The sequence below is a fragment of the Triturus cristatus genome, chromosome 4_2 (genome assembly GCF_964204655.1).
Source record: "Triturus cristatus chromosome 4_2, aTriCri1.1, whole genome shotgun sequence".
NCBI classification, from domain to species: domain Eukaryota; kingdom Metazoa; phylum Chordata; class Amphibia; order Caudata; family Salamandridae; genus Triturus; species Triturus cristatus.
Genome location: NC_140586.1, coordinates 194,605,548 through 194,624,922, shown reverse-complemented (window position 1 = coordinate 194,624,922; position 19,375 = coordinate 194,605,548). Strand labels below are relative to the sequence as shown.

General features: G+C 49.3%; 1 protein-coding gene across 3 annotated transcripts in view; it reads left to right on the top strand.

Annotated features, from left to right (window-relative positions):
* The window catches only part of TCF20 (transcription factor 20), a 226,685-nt gene that overhangs the window by 112,272 nt on the left and 95,038 nt on the right, over positions 1–19,375 (top strand). For all 3 annotated transcript variants that reach the window (XM_085601146.1, XM_085601144.1, XM_085601145.1), the window contains exons 2-4: positions 999–6,820; positions 18,530–18,623; positions 18,921–18,970. In XM_085601146.1, coding sequence (XP_085457272.1) covers positions 1,025–6,820; positions 18,530–18,623; positions 18,921–18,970 — 5,940 coding nt within the window. In that variant the 5' untranslated portion in view covers positions 999–1,024. The remainder of the gene's footprint in view (positions 1–998; positions 6,821–18,529; positions 18,624–18,920; positions 18,971–19,375) is intronic.

Here is a 19,375-nt window from a genome sequence, read left to right as displayed (position 1 = left end):
TTTTGGTACCTGCTGGGGCCCATCTAAGGTTTTTCGGGAATGTCGGGGCTTGTGCAAGCTATGACAGATTACATTAAAAGTTCTTTTGGGGGGGGGCACGAGATACTGCTTGTGGCCTTTGTAAATGTAGGGGAGCTGTGCTTAGAGGTGTTTGGAGGCTATGCTAGGTCAAATGATCCCTGCACAGCCTCCCAACTCTGTTAATGGTTTTGCAAGGCTCTGGTTTGTGTATTGAGGGTGTTGAAGGCTACACAAGGTTTGTTGAAAGCTATACTAGAGTATGTTGCAAGTTCCTTTGGGCACTAACTGAGAGTTTGTGGATTTGTTTCAAGTTCTTTAAGGGCCCACGTTGGACTTAAAGGCAGTCTTCTGTGGGAGATCTTTTATGTTCACTTGTTTCACACACTACTTGATAATGATGGGTGTCCTTTGGGATGAGGTCATTAAGCCAGAGAGACTGAATGGAAGAGAGATAGGTTGGTGTCTGAAAGAAACCAGAATGGGAGGGTTATTTTTATGTGAAATAAAATGAAATCAAGCTGTGAAATAGAAAACATATTTGTAGTTAACAAAGAGACAGAAATGGAGTTTGGGGGTGGTGGGGGCCACTTGGCCTCAATTGAAACCAGAGACTAGATTGATGGAGTCAGAATTAGCCTGTAAAGGCTTCAACTGGTGTGGCATGTAAAGCTCAGAGGTTCATTGATGACTTTGGAAGACTAGTGAACAGAGCATTGCCACCATCTAGACCAGAGAGAATTATTGCATGGTTGAGGGAACAGTAAATATCTTAGATTTGGATTCCAAGTTTCCATCTTACATTAGGGATAAAAATGTGGGGTAATATGGAACCATGGAGTTGTGGTCCTTTTGGGCGTGGAAGTTCTACCCTTATTGGTTAGGAAGACGTCTTGCTTGTGTGAGGTAGGGTGGGTTTTCACTGCTTGCTTTCTACACTACCCCCCAAAATACTAACTTTCTCTCTTTGCTCTCCACAGACTTGCTGTGCCCTTGGCCTAGCAGTATGCAGTCCTTCCGCGAGCAGAACAACTACCACGGAACCCCACAGAACTATTCACAAGACGTGCATGGTTCTTCTCGGCTGGAAGAGTTCAGCCCGCGGCAGCAGGCGCCCATGTTCCAGAGCAGCTTTGCCAACCGCCGGGGAGGGACATCGAGTGGTTCGCCAGCACCGCCATCATCTACCATGGCTGGTGAAAGCCCTGGACACCCAGCTTACCAGGCGTACCGTAAGGAAGCCAGTGAACTTTACTGCTTGGCCAACAAAGAGGCTTCACCAGGACAGCGCTCCACTCCCTCATCCAGGGCAGCACCGGGAGGACGTCGACCATCTGGTCCTGTGCAGAGCTATGGACCACCACAGGGTAGCGCTGGCTTTAGTAGCCAGTATGGCACCGACTCTGCTCACCACGGACCCTTTCCTGCCCAACACTCTGCCCTGAGTGGTGTAGCGCAGTACCCACAGGATTATGCTGGGTCCTTTTCGCCCGGAGGGACACAGTACCAGCCACCAAGTGCTGGCCAGCAGCACCGTCAGCAGCTCTATCAGTCTCATCAGCCCTTGCAGCATGCCACTGGCCAGTCAGCCACGAGTGCTGCGGCCCACCAACAACAGATGCAGCGGGCTTTGGCTGCCTCTTCAGCTGGGTACCCTCTTCGGGTAGGGCAGTTTGCCCAACATTACCAAACTGCTGCACCTTCATCTTCATCTTCTTCCTCATTCCCTACTTCACAGCGCTTTGGACAATCAGGGCAGAGCTATGATGGCTACAGTTCAGTAAATGCTGGATCTCAGTATGATGGCCACATGGTTGGTGCCAATGCCCAAGGCTACTCCAGTACCCAGCCAGGCTACACATATCAAAGTCAGCAGATGAAAGGTTTTGACCAGTCCAAGTTGGCCCAGGCTGGAGGGGGTGGTGGTGGTGGAGGAAACAGCAGTGGAGGAGGACAGCAGCTGACTCCACCAGCGCAGCCACCGGCACCCCAGCATCACATGCAGTATTCAAATGCCACCAAAATGACCATTCAGGGCCAGTCAGCACAATATGGACAGACAGAGGCCCCCGTTCGTTCCCCTATGCAGTTCCAGCAGAATTTCAGCCCCATCTCTAATCCTTCTCCTGCCCCATCAGTCACCCAGTCCCCCAGCTGCAGTTCCACACCCTCACCACTCATGCCTGGGAGTGGAGACGGCCCTCAAGGTGGCAGTGGTGGTGGCAACTCCATGCCACTGACTGGAAGGACCCGCATTCTGCAGATGATGCCACAGCTTAGCCCAACACCCTCCATGATGACCAGCCCCAGTGCACACAGTGGTGGCAGCAGCGGCTACAAGAGTTTCGGCTTGGAAGGGATGCAAGAGAAGCGCATGACAGACCCAGGGCTCAGCAGCCTTAGTGCTCTCAGCAGCCAAGTGGCCAACCTGCCGAATACCGTTCAGCACATGCTGCTCTCTGATGCCCTTGCACCGCACAAGAACCGTGGCAAGCGCTCTGCCAAGAAGACTGACAGTGGTACCAATTCGGAGACCTCATCTCAGGCTGGAGATCAGCAAGCAAAGTCCCCTTTGGCTCAGTCTCCTGATGGTGGGAGCTCAAGTAGTTCTGAAGACCAGGAAGAACGTGTCCGTCAACTAAGCGGCCAAAGCACAGGCTCAGATTCGGCCTACAAAGAAGCTCCGTACAAGGAGCCTCCTTATAAAGAGCCCTCCTACAAGGAGGCTGCATACAAGGACATTGCATACAAGGAGGCTGCCCCATACAAGGACCCCATCCCAGAAAAGCCCAGCTCGCCTCAGCCGCATCTGACAAAAGAACCCCAAAACGAGGCTCCAAAAGACGACACTGGGCCCGCCGAGATTGAAGAGACAGTGGAAGCTGATGAGCCCCCAAAACCAAGTGAGAAGGTTGTTGGTGTGATAGTCTCCCGTGAAGCTGTGGCTAGCCGGACTGAAAAGGAGGATGATGAGGATGATGAAGAGGAAGAAGAGGAGGAGGAGCCAGAGGAAGAAGAGGAGGATGGAGGCACCTCTCCCGAAGCCACTGAAGATCCACCAAGGCCTCAGACTCCCCCTATCTCTGCTGAGGTCTCTAAAGAGTCTAACCTGCCACCAACCCCCTATTCTGATACAACACAGGGTGCACCCAAGGGGACCAAGGGTGTTGAGATTTCCTCCCATCACAACGGAGAGGACAATAATCTGCCTGGTCCCACCATTCCTGCCTCTGCTATTGGGGAAAAGACAGAACCTTCAAGGTCTCCTGGAAACTTGGGATACCCTTACAAAGACAACTTGACTGTCACTTCCCCTGTTCCTAGGAGTGTTGGGGGTTTTCCGCAGTATCCTAAGGGCCAAGAAAAAGTGGACTCCCCTGGGCCAGCTGAAAAGAAAGCTATGGGTAGCCACTCAAGGAATGAGAAGTTCCCCAGCCTTCTTCAAGAGGTCCTCCAGGGATACCATCACCAAGAACGGCGCTATGCCAGGAACGCACAGGAGAATCCAGCCTTGGCAGGAATATTGGAGGGTGCTGTGAGATCCAATCTTCTCATGGCTCAAGCAAGTGAGCTACCCAGCCGTGGAAACCTGGGAAAGAATGTGGGTTCGATGTTGGACAATCCTCACTGGGGGCCATGGGATAGGAAATCTGCTGGGCCACCCCCTGAAGCTAAGCAGATCAACTTGGCTGAGTACTCCATGGCCAGAAAATTCGAGCTGGAGTCTCAAGCCCAAGGCCACGATTCTAGCATGTCAGAGAGACGGTCTGTCATCTGCGATATTTCTCCCCTGAGGCAGCTCATGCGTGACCCTGCAAGCCACTTGCATCACCATCCCCCGATTGGCCATGCAAGCTCCACACCTCAGGAGAGGATAGCAGATGTTAGGATGGTACGGGGAGAGCGGGCAGCACCAGGCATTGGCCAGTCAGTCATTCTTCCTGGAGGACATGACCCTAAACTGCTGAAGGAGAATGAATTTGAGCCCAGCAAAGCACCCACTGGCCTCAATCATCGCAAATCTGCTGAGAGTAGCCACCCATTTGGTGCCAAACACGATGTGCCCCGAGTCAATGCCAGAGCCCCATCACATGGTCCCACTGACTATACCCACCAAGAGAGTCGACCAACCCACAGTAGGAGAGGTGCTGGCCGCATGGGAGGCAGAGGGAAGTCAACTTCCCAGGCTCATGAGTTTGGTGAAAAAATGAGACAGTCTCCTGGTCGTAGCCGAGGACCACTGGATCCCCACCATGTAGGACCTCAGATGAGCTTGTCTGACCGTGCTAGCCGAGAGGCTTTTTATTCTGCCTTTTTCCAGAACTCAGAGACACAAGCCTTGGCTTCAGCCTACCATGCCAACGCACGGGCAAGTAACTATGGTGAGCCCCACCAGGGTCTGAATGCCCCACTCCACTTCAAGCGCCAAATGTACCAGCAGCAGGAAGAGTTCAAAGACTGGGCTAACTCTGCCCAAGCACTACTTTCAGCTCAGCATAGACAAGAGCAGGCGCAGCGCAAGAGCCCCAGACAGGAGCCAATGCATGGCCGGGTGAGGAGCCCATACCGCAGCGAGAAGGAGGTTGCCCCTTATGGGCACCCTATGCCATATCACGATATCAGTGGGGTGCAGGAGCACAGTAGATCGCACAAGTTGGTTGAAGGTGTACCTGCTGGTGTTGCCCTTGAGATGAAGCAGAGCAGCCAAAGGGCACAGCCGGTTGAGGCTGGTTGGAACCTGTCACAGCAAGTTTCCCCCTCCAAAAAGACTAGTTTGCCAGTGCCTGGCAATCAGAAACGGTTTAGTCCTCAGTGGGAGACTGATGGTCACGTGGCAAGGCCAGAGGAGTCCACGGTGTCACCAAAGTTGGGGGGTACGATGCTGCGGCTACCTGGACAGGAGGAGTCCCATCAAAACCCTCTGATCATGCGGAGGCGTGTGCGATCATTCATCTCTCCCATTCCTAGCAAGCGGCACCCACAGGACGGCAAGCCTGCAGACGACAAGGCGCGCCCAACAGCTGCTCCAGCAAGGCACAGTGCAGAGCAGCCCTTCAACTCATATAGTCGCTTCCCTCAGAGTCGGGAGGGGGAGATTTCCCCAGCCAGGGGGGAACCAGCCAGGAATGCAGTCGGCTCCGAGATGAGGGGATCCCAACCTCTCTCGCTGAGCAGTCAAGCCAAGACCAAAATTCTGCCCCCACGCAAGGGGCGGGGTTTGAAGCTGGAAGCTATTGTCCAGAAGATCACCTCTCCCAGCATACGAAAAAGCACTGGTGCCCCCAATAGTACAGATATTGGGGCCGACACCGTCACCCTAGATGACATCTTGTCCCTGAAGAGCCGCCTGCCAGAGGCTGTTCCAGGGGAGGTACCAGAGGTGAGGAAAGTTGAAGCCATGGCTCAAGCTATGACCCGAATGGAGGAGCCAGAGGACTTGGTGGTGAAATGCGACCTTCCACTAATGAAGCCACTGGACGTCTGGCGCAGTCCAACTGAGGATGAGGTCAAGGAGGAGACATTAGAGCTGCCTAGCATTGGGATCGAGCCGATTGGGCCTATGGCTGCCCCAACTTTACAAACACTGGAAAGTAATCTTGACCGGCCTGATGCATCGCCAAATGGATCTGAGCCCCGAACATACCTTGACCTAAAGAGTGTCTCTCCCGCCAGAGTGCCAGCCTCAGAACCTGTCATCGAAGTTTTGGATAAAGAGAGAGTTGTTCCTTGTGTGCCCCCCAAACCGGATCCTTTTCCACCAAAGGGTTACTTTCCATCAGGCAAGAAGAAAGGGCGCCCAATTGGAAGTGTGAACAAGCAGAAGAAACAGCAGCAGAAGCAGCCACGGAAGCAGCAAGCTGCTTCTCAGCAAGTGCTCCCAGCTGCCTTGCAGACCGAACAACTCCCACTGGCTGAAGTTGTGGAAGGTGAACCCAAGCCCAAACGGCAGCGACGAGAAAGGAGAAAGCCTGCCGGACCACCAAGGCGCCGGAGAACTAAGCAGATGGTTCCCATAGTGGAGCCAGAAGAGCCTGAAATCAAATTGAAGTATGCAAGCCAACCGCCAGAGAAGGTGGAGGTACGTAGCAAAACCTTCATCCCTTACATCCATGTGGAGAGCCAAAGTGAAATCGGCGCCTCCTGCACCATCATCAACGCTGAAGAGGAAGAGCAGAGCAAACTGGTACCCCAGGTGCGGAAGGTGCAGAGGCCAACATCCCCTCAACCTGAGGTCGTGGAAGGCAAGGCACTACCGATCGCCACCTTTTTACAGCAAGGCCCGGTGGTAACCGAATCTTCCATCATAGGTCGCTTGGTTTGCTGCCTGTGCAGGAAGTGGGCAAACTACAAGTACTTGGGGGACCTCTTCGGGCCGTTTTACACCCAAGAATATGCAGCTGGTCTGCCCAAGAGTGCACCAACAAAACGTTCTTCAGAGGTGCGCATTAAGTTGAAGGTCAGGCACAAAAGCGCCTCAGATGGCTCCAAATCTGAATCTGAGGAAGAAGAAATTGAAGAGAAGACCAAGGAGCAACGCAGTCTGACCACCCATCCGCGCTTCAAGCGACGGAACCGCGCCGAGGCAGCTGCTAAAAACACTGACTCTTCCCAGATGGGTCATGCGGACATAAAGGCCCCACTGGAGTTTGTGCCTGAACCTGAGGTACAGATCCCCGAACTACCTCTCGACAGCAATGAATACTGGGTCCATGAGGGTTGTGCCCTTTGGGCCAGTGGAGTGTACTACGTATGTGGCCGGCTCTACGGCCTGCAGGAAGCTCTGGAGATTGCGCATGAGATGGTAAGTATCCAGTACCGAAGCAGTGAGCGTGTAAATGGTGTCTTACACTGTTTGTTAATAGTGGGATTTCACCCTGTTTTACATGGTTCCTACAGCTACTAGATTCTCTTTTCCTTTGAAGTGATTACTACACATAGTAAAACCAAGTTACTTGAGAATGAGGGAATAACAAATTGGGTCTTCACTTGGATTTTGGCTAGAATATAACTTCATCTCCCGTTAAGTTTGGATCACCCCATGGTGTGCTGCCTCTCCCTTAGAAGCTAATCTCTCCAAAGAGAGCTACTTTGCTATATAGCTTGATCTGCCCACAGCCAACTGTCTCTTTTATAACTCTGATCTCGCCACAGCACGGATTATCTCCTTTAGAAACCAGATCTTCACACATTGGGCATTTTCTTCTTAAGGAGATGGTCTATCTCTTCTTTGGAGCTTGATTCTTTTGTAGTGATCTGGCTTTTTCTTAGAAGCCTGATCTCCCCAAAGCATCCTTTGTTCGCTTCAGAGGTTTGGTTTTACAATAGTGTTCTATTAATGCATTAGAGGTTCAGTTATCTTGTACAGGATGTTGCATCTTTAGCAGCAGGTGGACTTTTGTTCCATTGAAATTTGGATTTCCCCACAGCCTGTAGTCTCTGTCTCAAAAGTCAGATCTCCACCCATTTTGCAGTCACCCTTTTAGTGCCATTTCTACAGTGTATCATTTCACAGTGTGCAGTTTCACCTGTGGATCTAAATGTCCCCACAGTGTGCAATCTCTGCCTTAGAAGCTTGATATCCCAGCAGTGAGCAGTAGCTCCCTTAGAAGGACAATCTCAGTACATATCACTATCTCTCTTATAAGTATGGATCGTCCCATTATATTCAGTTAGAGGCATATGAGCTGCAGATCACACACTGAGGATAAGATCGCCATCTGGTGTTGGGCTCGGATGATTGCAGGTTGTTGTTGTCTTCGGAAGAAGCCTTTGGTCACGAGGTTGGTGACTCCTCCCCTGGACAACAGTGCGCATGGGCATCCACTCCATCGTCCGATTGTTTTTTTCCGCCATTGGGTTCGGATGAACTTTTTCCGCTCCAGCAGAAAACTTCCAGCAATCGATTTAACTTCAATCTTCATTCCATCGACATCGAAATCAACTCGGACCGGTTCCGGAAGCGGCTGATGGACAGGACACCCTTTAAAAAATGCCCCCAGTGTGGAGCGAAGTTCCCCACAGTGACCACCACGAGGTTTGTAACCTCTGCCTGTCGCCGGAACACAACGAATCGACCTGTCCAGCTTGTGCCGCTTTCCATTCCAAGAAGACCCTCCGGGACCGAAGAGCTCGACGCCATATTATGGCCAAACCAGCTCCAGAACCGGAGGACATCTTCGCTCAGGATGTTCCTGAAGATGACACCGAAGATCTCGAGATCGTGTCCGAGGCCGACGATTCCGATGACCTCATCACTCCAGGGCAGCGTGTGAGTACCACCCCCCCTGCCCCATCCAAAAAGACATTGGTCAAGACTCCGCCAGCTGGGCCCAGTCGCGACCGGAAATCCTCTTCAGAAGCCCCGCCCTCGGGCCCGGCTCCGAAGACATCTAAGCCTGTAGGTGGCTCGGGCTCGAGCAAACCTCATGTGATTGTGCCTTTAACACCTTCGGCACCGAAAAAAACACTGTCGGCACCGAAACAGGCTTCAAGACCGAAATCTCCTTTGGCACCGAAACGTTCCTCGGCACCGAAGTCTCCACCTGCGCCGAAACGTTCTTCGACATCGCTGCCTAAAAGTCCCTCGGCACCGAAGCCATCGGCGCCGAAACATCCATCGGAACCGAAAACTCCATCGGCTCCGAAAAATCCATCGGAACCGAAACATCCATCGGCACCGAAAACTACGTCCACACCGAAAAAAGTTCATAAAGACCCGAAACGGCCATCGCCGCCACCACCTTCGGAGCCGGATGAACTTTTTCGCCCAGATCCTACTCAAAAGCGGATCTACATCAATCCCGACACTGGACATGTGACTGCCGTCCCATACAAGAAACGGAAGCTGGACATCACACCTCCTCCAGCTCCCATACGGAAAAAGGACTGTGCTACTTCACCACTTCGTCCTTCCTCTCCTGTATTACCTCCAAACCCGTCCCCCCCCTCCTCCTTCTCCTTTACCTTTACCTTTACCACCTCCTTATCATTCACCTCCTCCACAGGATGATAATGATGACTTAGGGGGAGGGGCGGACTCTGACTTATTTAATGATCCTCTTGATCCAAACGACCCTTTTACATTTCCAGACACAGCACCAGTAGATGACTGGTCTTATCCAGTGCCTGACATGCCTGATCCCACTACCTACCCCTCCAAGCCCTCCCCTCCTGATGACCATTTGGGATTTGGCCAACTAATAAATAGGGCAGCAACATTCCATGGCGTCACAATGCACACGGACCCCCTTGAAGAGGACTTTCTCCTCGATACTTTTGAGCAGTCACAAAAAACTGTTCACATACTGCCCATGATTAAAGGGGTTATAAAGCATGCCACTGAGGTCTTTAAAGACCCTGTTCGAGCTAGGGTTCTCAACCCACGCATCGAAAAAAAGTACCGACCAGCCCCGCAGGACCCTGCATACATTAAAGCCCAGCTCCCTTTAGACTCCTTGGTCGTATCAAATGCCAGGAAGCGCGTTAACTCACAGACAACTGGAGAAACGCCTCCCCCGGACAAGGAGTCTAAGCTTTTAGAGGCCTCAGGCAAACGAGTCGCCGCACAGGCGGCGAACCACTGGCGTATTGCCAATACCCAGGCCCTGTTAGCCCGGTATGATAGGGCGCATTATGACCAACTTGAGGACCTTCTGCAACATCTACCTGAACCCTTTAAATCCCAGGCCACTGACCTCATTCAAGAAGGCATGCTAATATCTAATGCCTCCATTAAATGCGCCTTAGATGCGGCAGACACTGCTTCTCGGGCGGTCAATACTAGCGTCTTACTCAGACGACATGCCTGGCTCCGTATTTCCGGTTTTAAACCGGAGGTTCAAACCGCAATTCTAGATCAACCTTTTAACCAAGAGCAGTTATTTGGCCCTGCAGTGGACACTGCATTAGAAAAAATGAAGAAGGATAATGAGACTGCCAAGTCTATGGGAGCACTGCAGTCTCCTCAAAACCGGGGTTCCTTTCGTCGCTCCTTTTATAGAGGAGGCTCCAAAAACACGGCAACTGAGACCACGTCCACCTTTAAAAATTCTGGACAAACATCCCCTAACAGAGGATATTTCCGAGGAGGTTATAGAGGAAACAATAACAAAGGTCGAGGGCGGGGCAACAACAACAACACCCGCACCTCCCCAGCCACCAAACAGTGACTTGCCACCACTCCCCCCAGACCATTCCACTCCGGTCGGGGGGCGGCTCAAACAATTCCTACCTGTCTGGACTTCCATCACCACAGACAGATGGGTAAGACAAATTATCCAGTCTGGCTACTGCCTCGAACTCATACAATCCCCCCCAAACATACCACCCAAACAACGTCCAATGTCCTCACATCATCTCGCTCTCCTCAAACAAGAAGTTCAATCCCTGTTACAAAAACATGCGATAGAACCAGTCCCTCTTCAACATCAGGGCACAGGGGTGTATTCTCTATACTTCCTCATTCCCAAAAAGGACAAAACATTACGGCCCATACTGGATCTCAGACTACTAAACCAGTATATACATTCAAATCATTTTCATATGACCACCCTCCAACAAGTCCTCCCACTATTACAACAGGGAGACTTCCTGGCCACGTTGGACCTCAAGGACGCATACTTTCACATCCCTATGCATCCCGCTAACAGAAAATATCTACGATTTGTGGTAGATGGGCAACACTATCAATTTACAGTTCTCCCATTCGGAGTAACAACAGCACCCAGAGTGTTCACCAAGTGCTTAGCAGTCGTGGCGGCGCACCTCAGAAGACAACAGATCCATGTCTTCCCCTATCTGGACGATTGGCTCATAAAAGCCAATACTCACCAAAAATGCGTTCTCCACACTCATCGCACGATTCAAACTCTCCACAATTTGGGATTCACTATCAACTACCCCAAATCCCATCTACAACCTTCCCACTTACATCAGTATCTAGGAGCAACCATAGATACATCCAAAGCCATTGCTTATCCCAGCACTGCCAGGATAGCCAGTATACAAAATCTCATCTCTCAATTTCAAACTCATCCATCTCTTCCAGCAAGAGTGTTCATGCAGCTCCTAGGCATGATGGTGTCATGCATCTCCATAGTCCCACACGCACGACTTCAAATGCGTCCCTTACAGGAATGTCTAGCACAACAGTGGAACCAAGCTCACGGACAACTTACCGATCTGGTGTTGGTGGACAGTCGCTCACTTCGCTCACTGAAATGGTGGAACACCATCAACCTGTCCAAAGGGCGGCCGTTCTTAGAGCCTCTTCCACAAGTTGTGCTAACTACCGACGCATCTCTCACAGGGTGGGGAGCCCACCTCCTTCACCATACCACTCAGGGCAGATGGACCAGTCAACAGAAACTGCTCCACATCAACCACCTGGAACTCTTAGCAGTGTTCCTAGCACTAAAATCCTTTTTTGTACACCTAAAGAACAAAACTGTCCTCATACGCACAGACAACATGACGACAATGTATTATATACAGAAACAGGGAGGGACACATTCTCTCCAACTGTCCCAACTGGCACAGCAAATCTGGAGATGGGCAATTCCCCAAAACATCTACCTGTTAGCAGAACATCTCCCAGGGATCCACAATCAAGTGGCCGACCTCCTAAGTCGCCACACGCAACAGATCCACGAATGGGAATTACACCCCAAGGTGCTACGCCCCTTCTTCCAAAAATGGGGACAACCAGACATAGACCTGTTCGCCACTCCCGAAAACACAAAATGCCCAACCTTCGCCGCCAGGTTTCCACACCCACAGTCGAAGGGCAATGCCCTATGGATGAACTGGTCAGGCAGATTTGCGTACGCTTTTCCGCCTCTCCCACTAGTTCCATTTGTGGTACGCAAACTGAAACAACAGTCGCTAACACTAATACTAGTAGCTCCCACTTGGGCACGTCAACCGTGGTTCACCACACTTCTGGAACTATCTTTAGTTCCACATCAAAGGCTACACCTCTCCCCGGATCTATTAACCCAGAACCATGGAGAAATCAGACACCCAGATCCTCAAACACTGAACCTAGCGATCTGGCTCCTGAGGTCTTAGAGTTCGGATACCTCAATCTCCCTCCAGACTGTATGAATATCATAAAGGAAGCTAGACGACCTACTACTAGAGCATGTTATGCCGCAAAATGGAAACGATTTGCCATCTACTGCGCTAATAATGACATACATCCATTGGATGCTTCCATCCAAAACATCATTTGCTATCTACTACACTTGCAAAGATGCAATCTAGCGTATTCCTCTATACGTTTACACCTAGCAGCCTTGGCAGCCTACTTGCAAAATAGGCAACACCTGTCCCTTTTTAAGGTACCAGCCATCAAAGCGTTTATGGAAGGTCTCAAAAGAATTCTTCCCCCAAGATTGCCACCTGCCCCAGTGTGGAATCTCAATGTGGTTCTAACAAGACTTATGGGTCTCCCATTTGAACCTATGCACAAATGTGAATTACAATTCCTAACATGGAAGGTAGCTTTCCTTATCGCAATCACTTCCCTACGCAGAGTAAGTGAAATACAAGCCCTTACACTAGAGGAACCTTTCTTACAACTACACCGTAACAAAGTGGTTCTTAGGACAAACCCTAAATTTCTTCCAAAAGTGATTTCCCCTTTCCACCTTAACCAATCGGTAGAGCTACCAGTCTTTTTCCCAAACCCAGACTCCGTAGCTGAAAGGGCCCTACATACCTTAGATGTCAAAAGAGCCTTGCTTTATTACATCGACAGGACAAAACCTTTTCAAAAGACGAAACAACTCTTTGTTGCTTTCGCACCATCACATAAAGGCAATCCGATCTCCAAATCCGGTATAACCCGGTGGATAGTTAAATGCATCCAAATATGCTACCAAAAGGCTAAACGTACACTTACAGTTCCCCCTAGGGCGCACTCCACGCGTAAAATAGGGGCTTCTATGGCCTTCTTAGGTAACATTCCCTTAGAAGAGATTTGCAAGGCAGCCACGTGGTCTACCACGCATACCTTCACTAAACACTACTGTGTTGACGTGCAGGCCAAACAACAGGCCTCAGTGGGCCAGGCTGTCCTAAAAACTTTTATTTCAAGCTGCTGCAACAGATACAGGCGACCACCGCTAAGGGGAAGCACTGCTGTATAATCTATCCTCAGTGTGTGATCTGCAGCTCATATGCCTCGAACGGAATATGCTGCTTACCAGTATGCATCTGTTCTTGGCATGTAGAGCTGCAGAGTCACACAAGCCCGCCCGCCTCCCCGGGACCTGTATCTGTTCCAGCATCCGTCTTACTTAGACATTACACATGGACATCCTTTCTTTCATTCCTATACACTCCATCTTTTCCCATCATGGCGAAAAAACTATCTGACGATGGAATGGATGCCCATGCGCACTGTTGTCCAGGGGAGGAGTCACCAACCTCGTGACCAAAGGCTTCTTCCGAAGACAACAACCTGCAATCATCCGAGCCCAACACCAGATGGCGATCTTATCCTCAGTGTGTGACTCTGCAGCTCTACATGCCAAGAACAGATGCATACTGGTAAGTAGCATATTCCTTCTCTCCCCCATAATGGGGTATAACTAAGGCTCCCAGTTTTTCGTTTTTACTGATTTTTACAGGTAATTATAGACGGAAAACAAAGTGTTTCCTGTCTGTATTTATTTTTAAAAGTGAAAAAATACAGACAATTTTGCTTCTTGTGGTTGACTCTCCATGCTGTTTTTCATGATTTCTAGGACAACAGCTGAGTAGATAGACAGCATGGGAAGTTAAAAATAGGTTGAGATTTCCCTAAATGCAGGTGTATGGTAACATATATTTGTATTGCAATGCTCATATTTACCTTCAGGTGTAGTGTTTTGCTATATTTGGCTGCTTAAGTTGCTAAAACGTGACAGGTAGCAAAGTATGAGTGCATGTTTATTAGTTAAATAAATGTTGAAATATACCATTTTATGACTCCATATGTTTGCAAAACACAAAATAAATATGTATAAATACCAATAAGATGGGCAAAAAATAAATATGGATACAGACAAATGTTAAATTTTAAAAAAATACAATAAAACAGGGAGCCCTAGGTATAATTATCTCAGAACCCCCCACCCCCTCCTATTTTGTGTAGTCTCCGCCTTAGAAGCGCAAACATCCTGCTGTTTTCTCTTGTTCCCTTATAGCTTGGATCTGCCTCTGTGCGGTGCTCTCCCATTGGCATGTCATTTTCCCTAGAAGATACCTTGTTGCCCTCCTCTCTACCATAGAAGCTTGTTCTGTCCCTCCTTTATAATGATCTCCATATATTATGCCATCTTTCCCCTATGTCAGCACACTGTGAACTGTATTCCCCTTAAAATCAGATTAATCCTTGGTGAGATAACTCTCCTTTAGACGTTAAAGGCATCTGTCTTTATCTCACAACGTCATTCTGCTTTTAGCACTTATATTTACATTAGAAGCCAATCACCCCATCTTGTACTAAATCTTCTTTAGAGCTGGAGCTACAGACTTTTCTGCTTGTCTCCCCTGGTTCTCCCCAAAGTGCGGCATCCCTGCTTTAGAGCCTCAACCCCCCTCTTCTCCCGCTTTGCGGTTTATCTCTCACTTCGAGGCACATTTGCTAACTCCTCTATTGAGCACATATATCCCTGTAGTGTCCTCTCTTCCATTTAGTGCCCTAGTCTCCCCATGGTTGGGGCCCTCGTTTAGAGCTGCGAGGTTGTACTCCTACAGTGGAGTACAAAGAAGTGGTGACATTGGAAAACCAGAAGAGACTGGCGGGAACTTGCTCTTGGCTGCACTTTCCACCAAGATGCATTGGGTTAAACACTTATGGGAACCGATGACTCAGTGTCCACTTTAAACTTGGTCATGAGTGTTGGTACACACCATACTCCTGCCTGCATGCTGCCAGCAGCTTACTGTTCTTTTATGTAAAGATTTATTGACTCCCCAACTACAAGTGGGCACCTGCACACAGTATGGGCAAAGCATACAAAGATCTGAAATTTAGTTTTTGTCCTTTTCTCTTTCACCCTGCTGTGTCACCAGGCGCTTCATAAATGGTAAAATAAATAAATACATAGGCAGAGAAGTAGTACAGAGGACTGCCTGCTAGGCAGGCCATGTGAGGGTGCAGGAACTACTTGCAGCTACAGCCCTTCCCACAGAGTCCGTCAATGCAAAGTGACTGCATCCTGTATGGACCATCGCTTCAACCCTGTCGCCTGATTTGGAGAGACCATAGCTGTCCAACTGAGCATAGGCCTGCCGTACTTCCAAATGTTCCTCATGTGTCCTCCTTACACCCTCACATCGGGCAGGAGTCGTGCAGGCTTGGACAGCCAAGAGGAAGCATGAGAGAGAATGGCTTTTTGTTTAGCTTGTCCTCTGCAAATGATACCTGTGGGTATTTGGAGAAATGTTGGAAACTTGGAGGAAGGGACAAAGTCCAGGCTATGTACAAAATACAGTGAGCAAAACATATGCTGCAAACGCAGGTGGTTGTGATCCCTTCTAACAAGTTGGGCAGTCTCCATACACTGACATGTCTTCAATGCAAGTCTTTCCAGCCAGCTGGGCCTTGGCTCTCCTGTGAGAAGGGTTTTACTCCTGACAGGCCCAATACAGCTCCAGACAAGCCAGATATCTTCATCAGGCCCAGTAGAAAGGCTGTTTCACATACTTGAACATAGGCACGTCTCAATGAAGAGTGGTAACCAACTATGGAGCCGTTCTGCTTCTATGTTAAACTTGGGTCTAGGAAAGCAGGAGCCATGCCAGATATGAGATATTGAGAAGAGAGGCATTAGCATACAAGAAATCAGAAAGAAACCCATCCACATAATGAGTGAGTATCTTGAAAACGTAACCTGGATCTGGCCCTACTGAAGCTTTGTTGGAACCCCCTGTCCTGGACACCAGCCAGGGAAAATAGTAACAGGGTCTTGTGTGTAAGCCACACCTTATCATACGGTACTCTACTTACAAGAGATATGTATATGCCCATACGTGCTCTAAAGCACAATGCACCCTTCTTCCCTTCTGGCAACATAAGGAGGAAAGGGAGACTTGCTGTATATTTAATTTCCCAAACACAAAGAACCCCAGAATGTTAGAAGAAATGTATACATACAAATGCTTAGCGATACCCCCTAGCACACCTGGGAAGCCCAGAGCATAACTCCTTCACAAAAAGTTGGGGGTATTCCGACCTGCCTTCTTGCTGTTCTTCGCTGTCTAGTTTCCAGGTATAGAGCTTAGGTGGTTTCAGGAGCAACCTACAAGGTATGCATTTTCTGCACTCTGTGCAAGAGTGCCATTGGCATGAGGGGGGGTGGAACACATGGCAAACTGACCAGTGATAGAGGATGGCAAATTCGAAGGTGTTATATAATGCGAGTTGGCCAGACGTAGTTTAGAGTTAACGTCGGCGCTTGGGAACTAGGTCTGTGGAGTCAATAGGCCTGAGCTATTGGTATATTTTAGCATAGATTCTAGCATATATTTTCCACTTTTTTACTCCCCTTCATTGTTTGTCCTTTATAAAGCTGTGCCCACCTGCCAGTGTGTTGCTCAAGAGACCTGTGCATGATTGTCCTAGTTAGTTTGACCAATACACGACCCCTCTGGAGGTACTTGTCGGGTTCTGAACCTTGATATTAAGTGACACCTAAATTGAACAGCTTTTGTTAAGAGTGGGGTTATACCTCTCTACCCAGCATATAAGAGACAGACAGGGGTGGCATTGTGTTTTCTATATAGGGGCGGAGTTAATTTTTTACCAATACACCTCCCCGGGTGGCTACCCACTGCCTCCCCCATGTTCTGTCCCCTATGACTAGGTTCCTTTGCGTTGTTCATGTCTGCGGCATATGAGATACAGGCCACACAACCCCAGCCAATCTCCTCTAGGCATTACTAGTGTCTACTGTGCACTCTGGGCAGCCTCCATTTCTAACAAAGAGCACAGTTGGCAGCTTGATTCTGGGTTCCACTGCCAAGGACTGTGCCCCCTATACCTGGGCTCCAGTGACCTGAAACCGGGTCACTGCCCAAAACATCCTGAAGAAGAGCCCCCAGAGCTTCTCCAATACTATGCTTGCAATGTAGGCTTTTTTGGGATGGTGGGTTTGTGGGTTTTTGATGATCAAGGCAGGTGGAATTCTTGGCTTTGAAGGCTAGATGTATCAGTTAAGACATTAAAACATGTTATCTTTCTCTCTGGTTCTCCTAACCCCACACCGCCACCTGAAATAAACCTTGACTGCTCAAGTCCTCTACCCTGGGAGAGTCGTATTTTAGAGTACTTGGTCGTTCAGTTTGAGTCCAACAGTATGGTGACCCTAGGACAACAGTGGCATACAACAGTAACCCTAACATTGCCCAATGACTGCCTTGGCAAAAAGGCCTCACAATTTGGCAAGGCTAGGTGTCTAACCCCTTCGATATCTAATGGACTGGCACCTAACATCCCAAGCACGCCTCCACCCGATATCAAACGTCTGAGCCCAAAGTAGATGCGTGTTCATTGGTCCCACTTAAGATGGTATAACCTGGGTTCTGGATTCCCATCTGTCATCTTTTAACTTGCCTTCAGTATGGAGATCCCGAACTCCAGCTACCTTAAAGAGAAATCTCTCTACTCCAACACCCAGACCATGGCATGCAGTGACCCAAAACCCGAGTTCCGTAGGCCAAAAACTGCCATGTTCTATCCTAATCCAGTAAACGGAATGTGAGTTCCAGAGAAGCATCACCTAGCCTCAATCTTAGGCCTTGCTTCTTGAGTGCCAGAGAGGAAGAAGACCACCGTATGAAGAGGCTTGGGTAGGAGATCAATGAGAAGACACCACACAGCCTGACCCAAGTACCCTCCACGTCTCCTCCTTTACCTTCTCTTTTTTGTCCCTTTATCACAGAGTTCTCTTTCCTTACCATTCTGCTTTCTACTCACTGGATTTTTTCCCATCTCTGTGCTTCTCTTTTCTCCTCAACCTCTATATCAAGATTTCCTTCTTATCTCTGCTGTTCCTTCCTTGTTTCCTCTCGCCTTTCCCATTTTTACTCATCGTTGTGTTTACCATGTGTTCTCTTTTTTTTCCTTCTCCCACCCTCTTGCTTTTCCATACTCCTTTTTCAGCCCTCATCTTACTTTTCTGATATCACCACACTCGGAGGTTCTCTTTCTCTTGCTAGCCTTTCATTGTCTCGAGTTTGGTACACTGAGCACCTAAGTGTGGGGCATGGCAGCCGAAGGGGAACAGGGGCTCATATGTGAAAATATTGGCTGAAAGTGTTACACATCCACCACTCTCTCACAGGGTTCAGAGAGTGAAAGAGCATGGAGTGTGAGCTCGCCTCTATACCTCGTACTGTAGTAGCTTGGTGGTTGAGCCTCTTTTATCGTTGGTAAAGGCTGAAGATTAAGTGAATATGGCGCAAGAAAGGTGAGACAGCATCCCTGGTAATTATACTAACCGCTTTCTCTTCCTGACAGAAATGTGCGCACTGCCAGGAGCCCGGAGCATCGCTTGGCTGCTACAACAGAGGGTGCTCTTCCCAGTATCACCATCTCTGCGCCATGGAGTCTGGTGAGTCCAGAATAGAGATGCTGGGGAGGTCTCATTTAGTAGGGTCGAGGTACTGCAAACCTGTGCTGGGCCTTACGTTTCTTGGGGATTCATAAAATACAGTATTTAGTGGTGTGAAGAAGAAAAGTACTGTCCTGAAGCATTGGAGGGGGTAGACAACGGTGTAACAGCGGCACACAATGTCTGGTAATAATTTTGCGGTAGCTAAGACTCTTAAGTGAGTCGTCTTTCGTGGAGCAGTGACACCCAGCGGCCAGTCGTAGTATGGCTAACCTCTCATCTATTCCCCCTCTGCAGATTGTTTACTGAACGAGGAAGATTTCTCTGTGCGATGCCCAAAGCACAAGGTAAGGGGTGTGCTTGTGTAGTTCCTTAGCTTTCTGAGCTCTAAGGTGCTGTTGTGTCGGCAACCTGGCATTGCATGTAGTTAAAGTGGTACGAACTGGCTTTTCACCTTGTGTTGCCAGCTCTGTCCCTCACACCCAAAGCTGCATAGTTCTTCCACTGTCCTTGGAATGCACATCTTTGCGTATGCCTTGCACAGCTCTGCTCATGCCCTGTACAGCTCTTTTTACTGCTCTGCGCTTCCCAGGCCTATCTCTTTCCTTTGGTGTTGACCAGCTCTGCCCTTTGCTTCTGGACCTGCCCAGTTGTCCCCTTAGGACTGCCCTTATCGTTCAGTGGTACTGCTAGTCGCAGCTTCTCCCTAGTTCTGGTCTCGATGTAGAACACTACTTTCCCACTACTTTCCC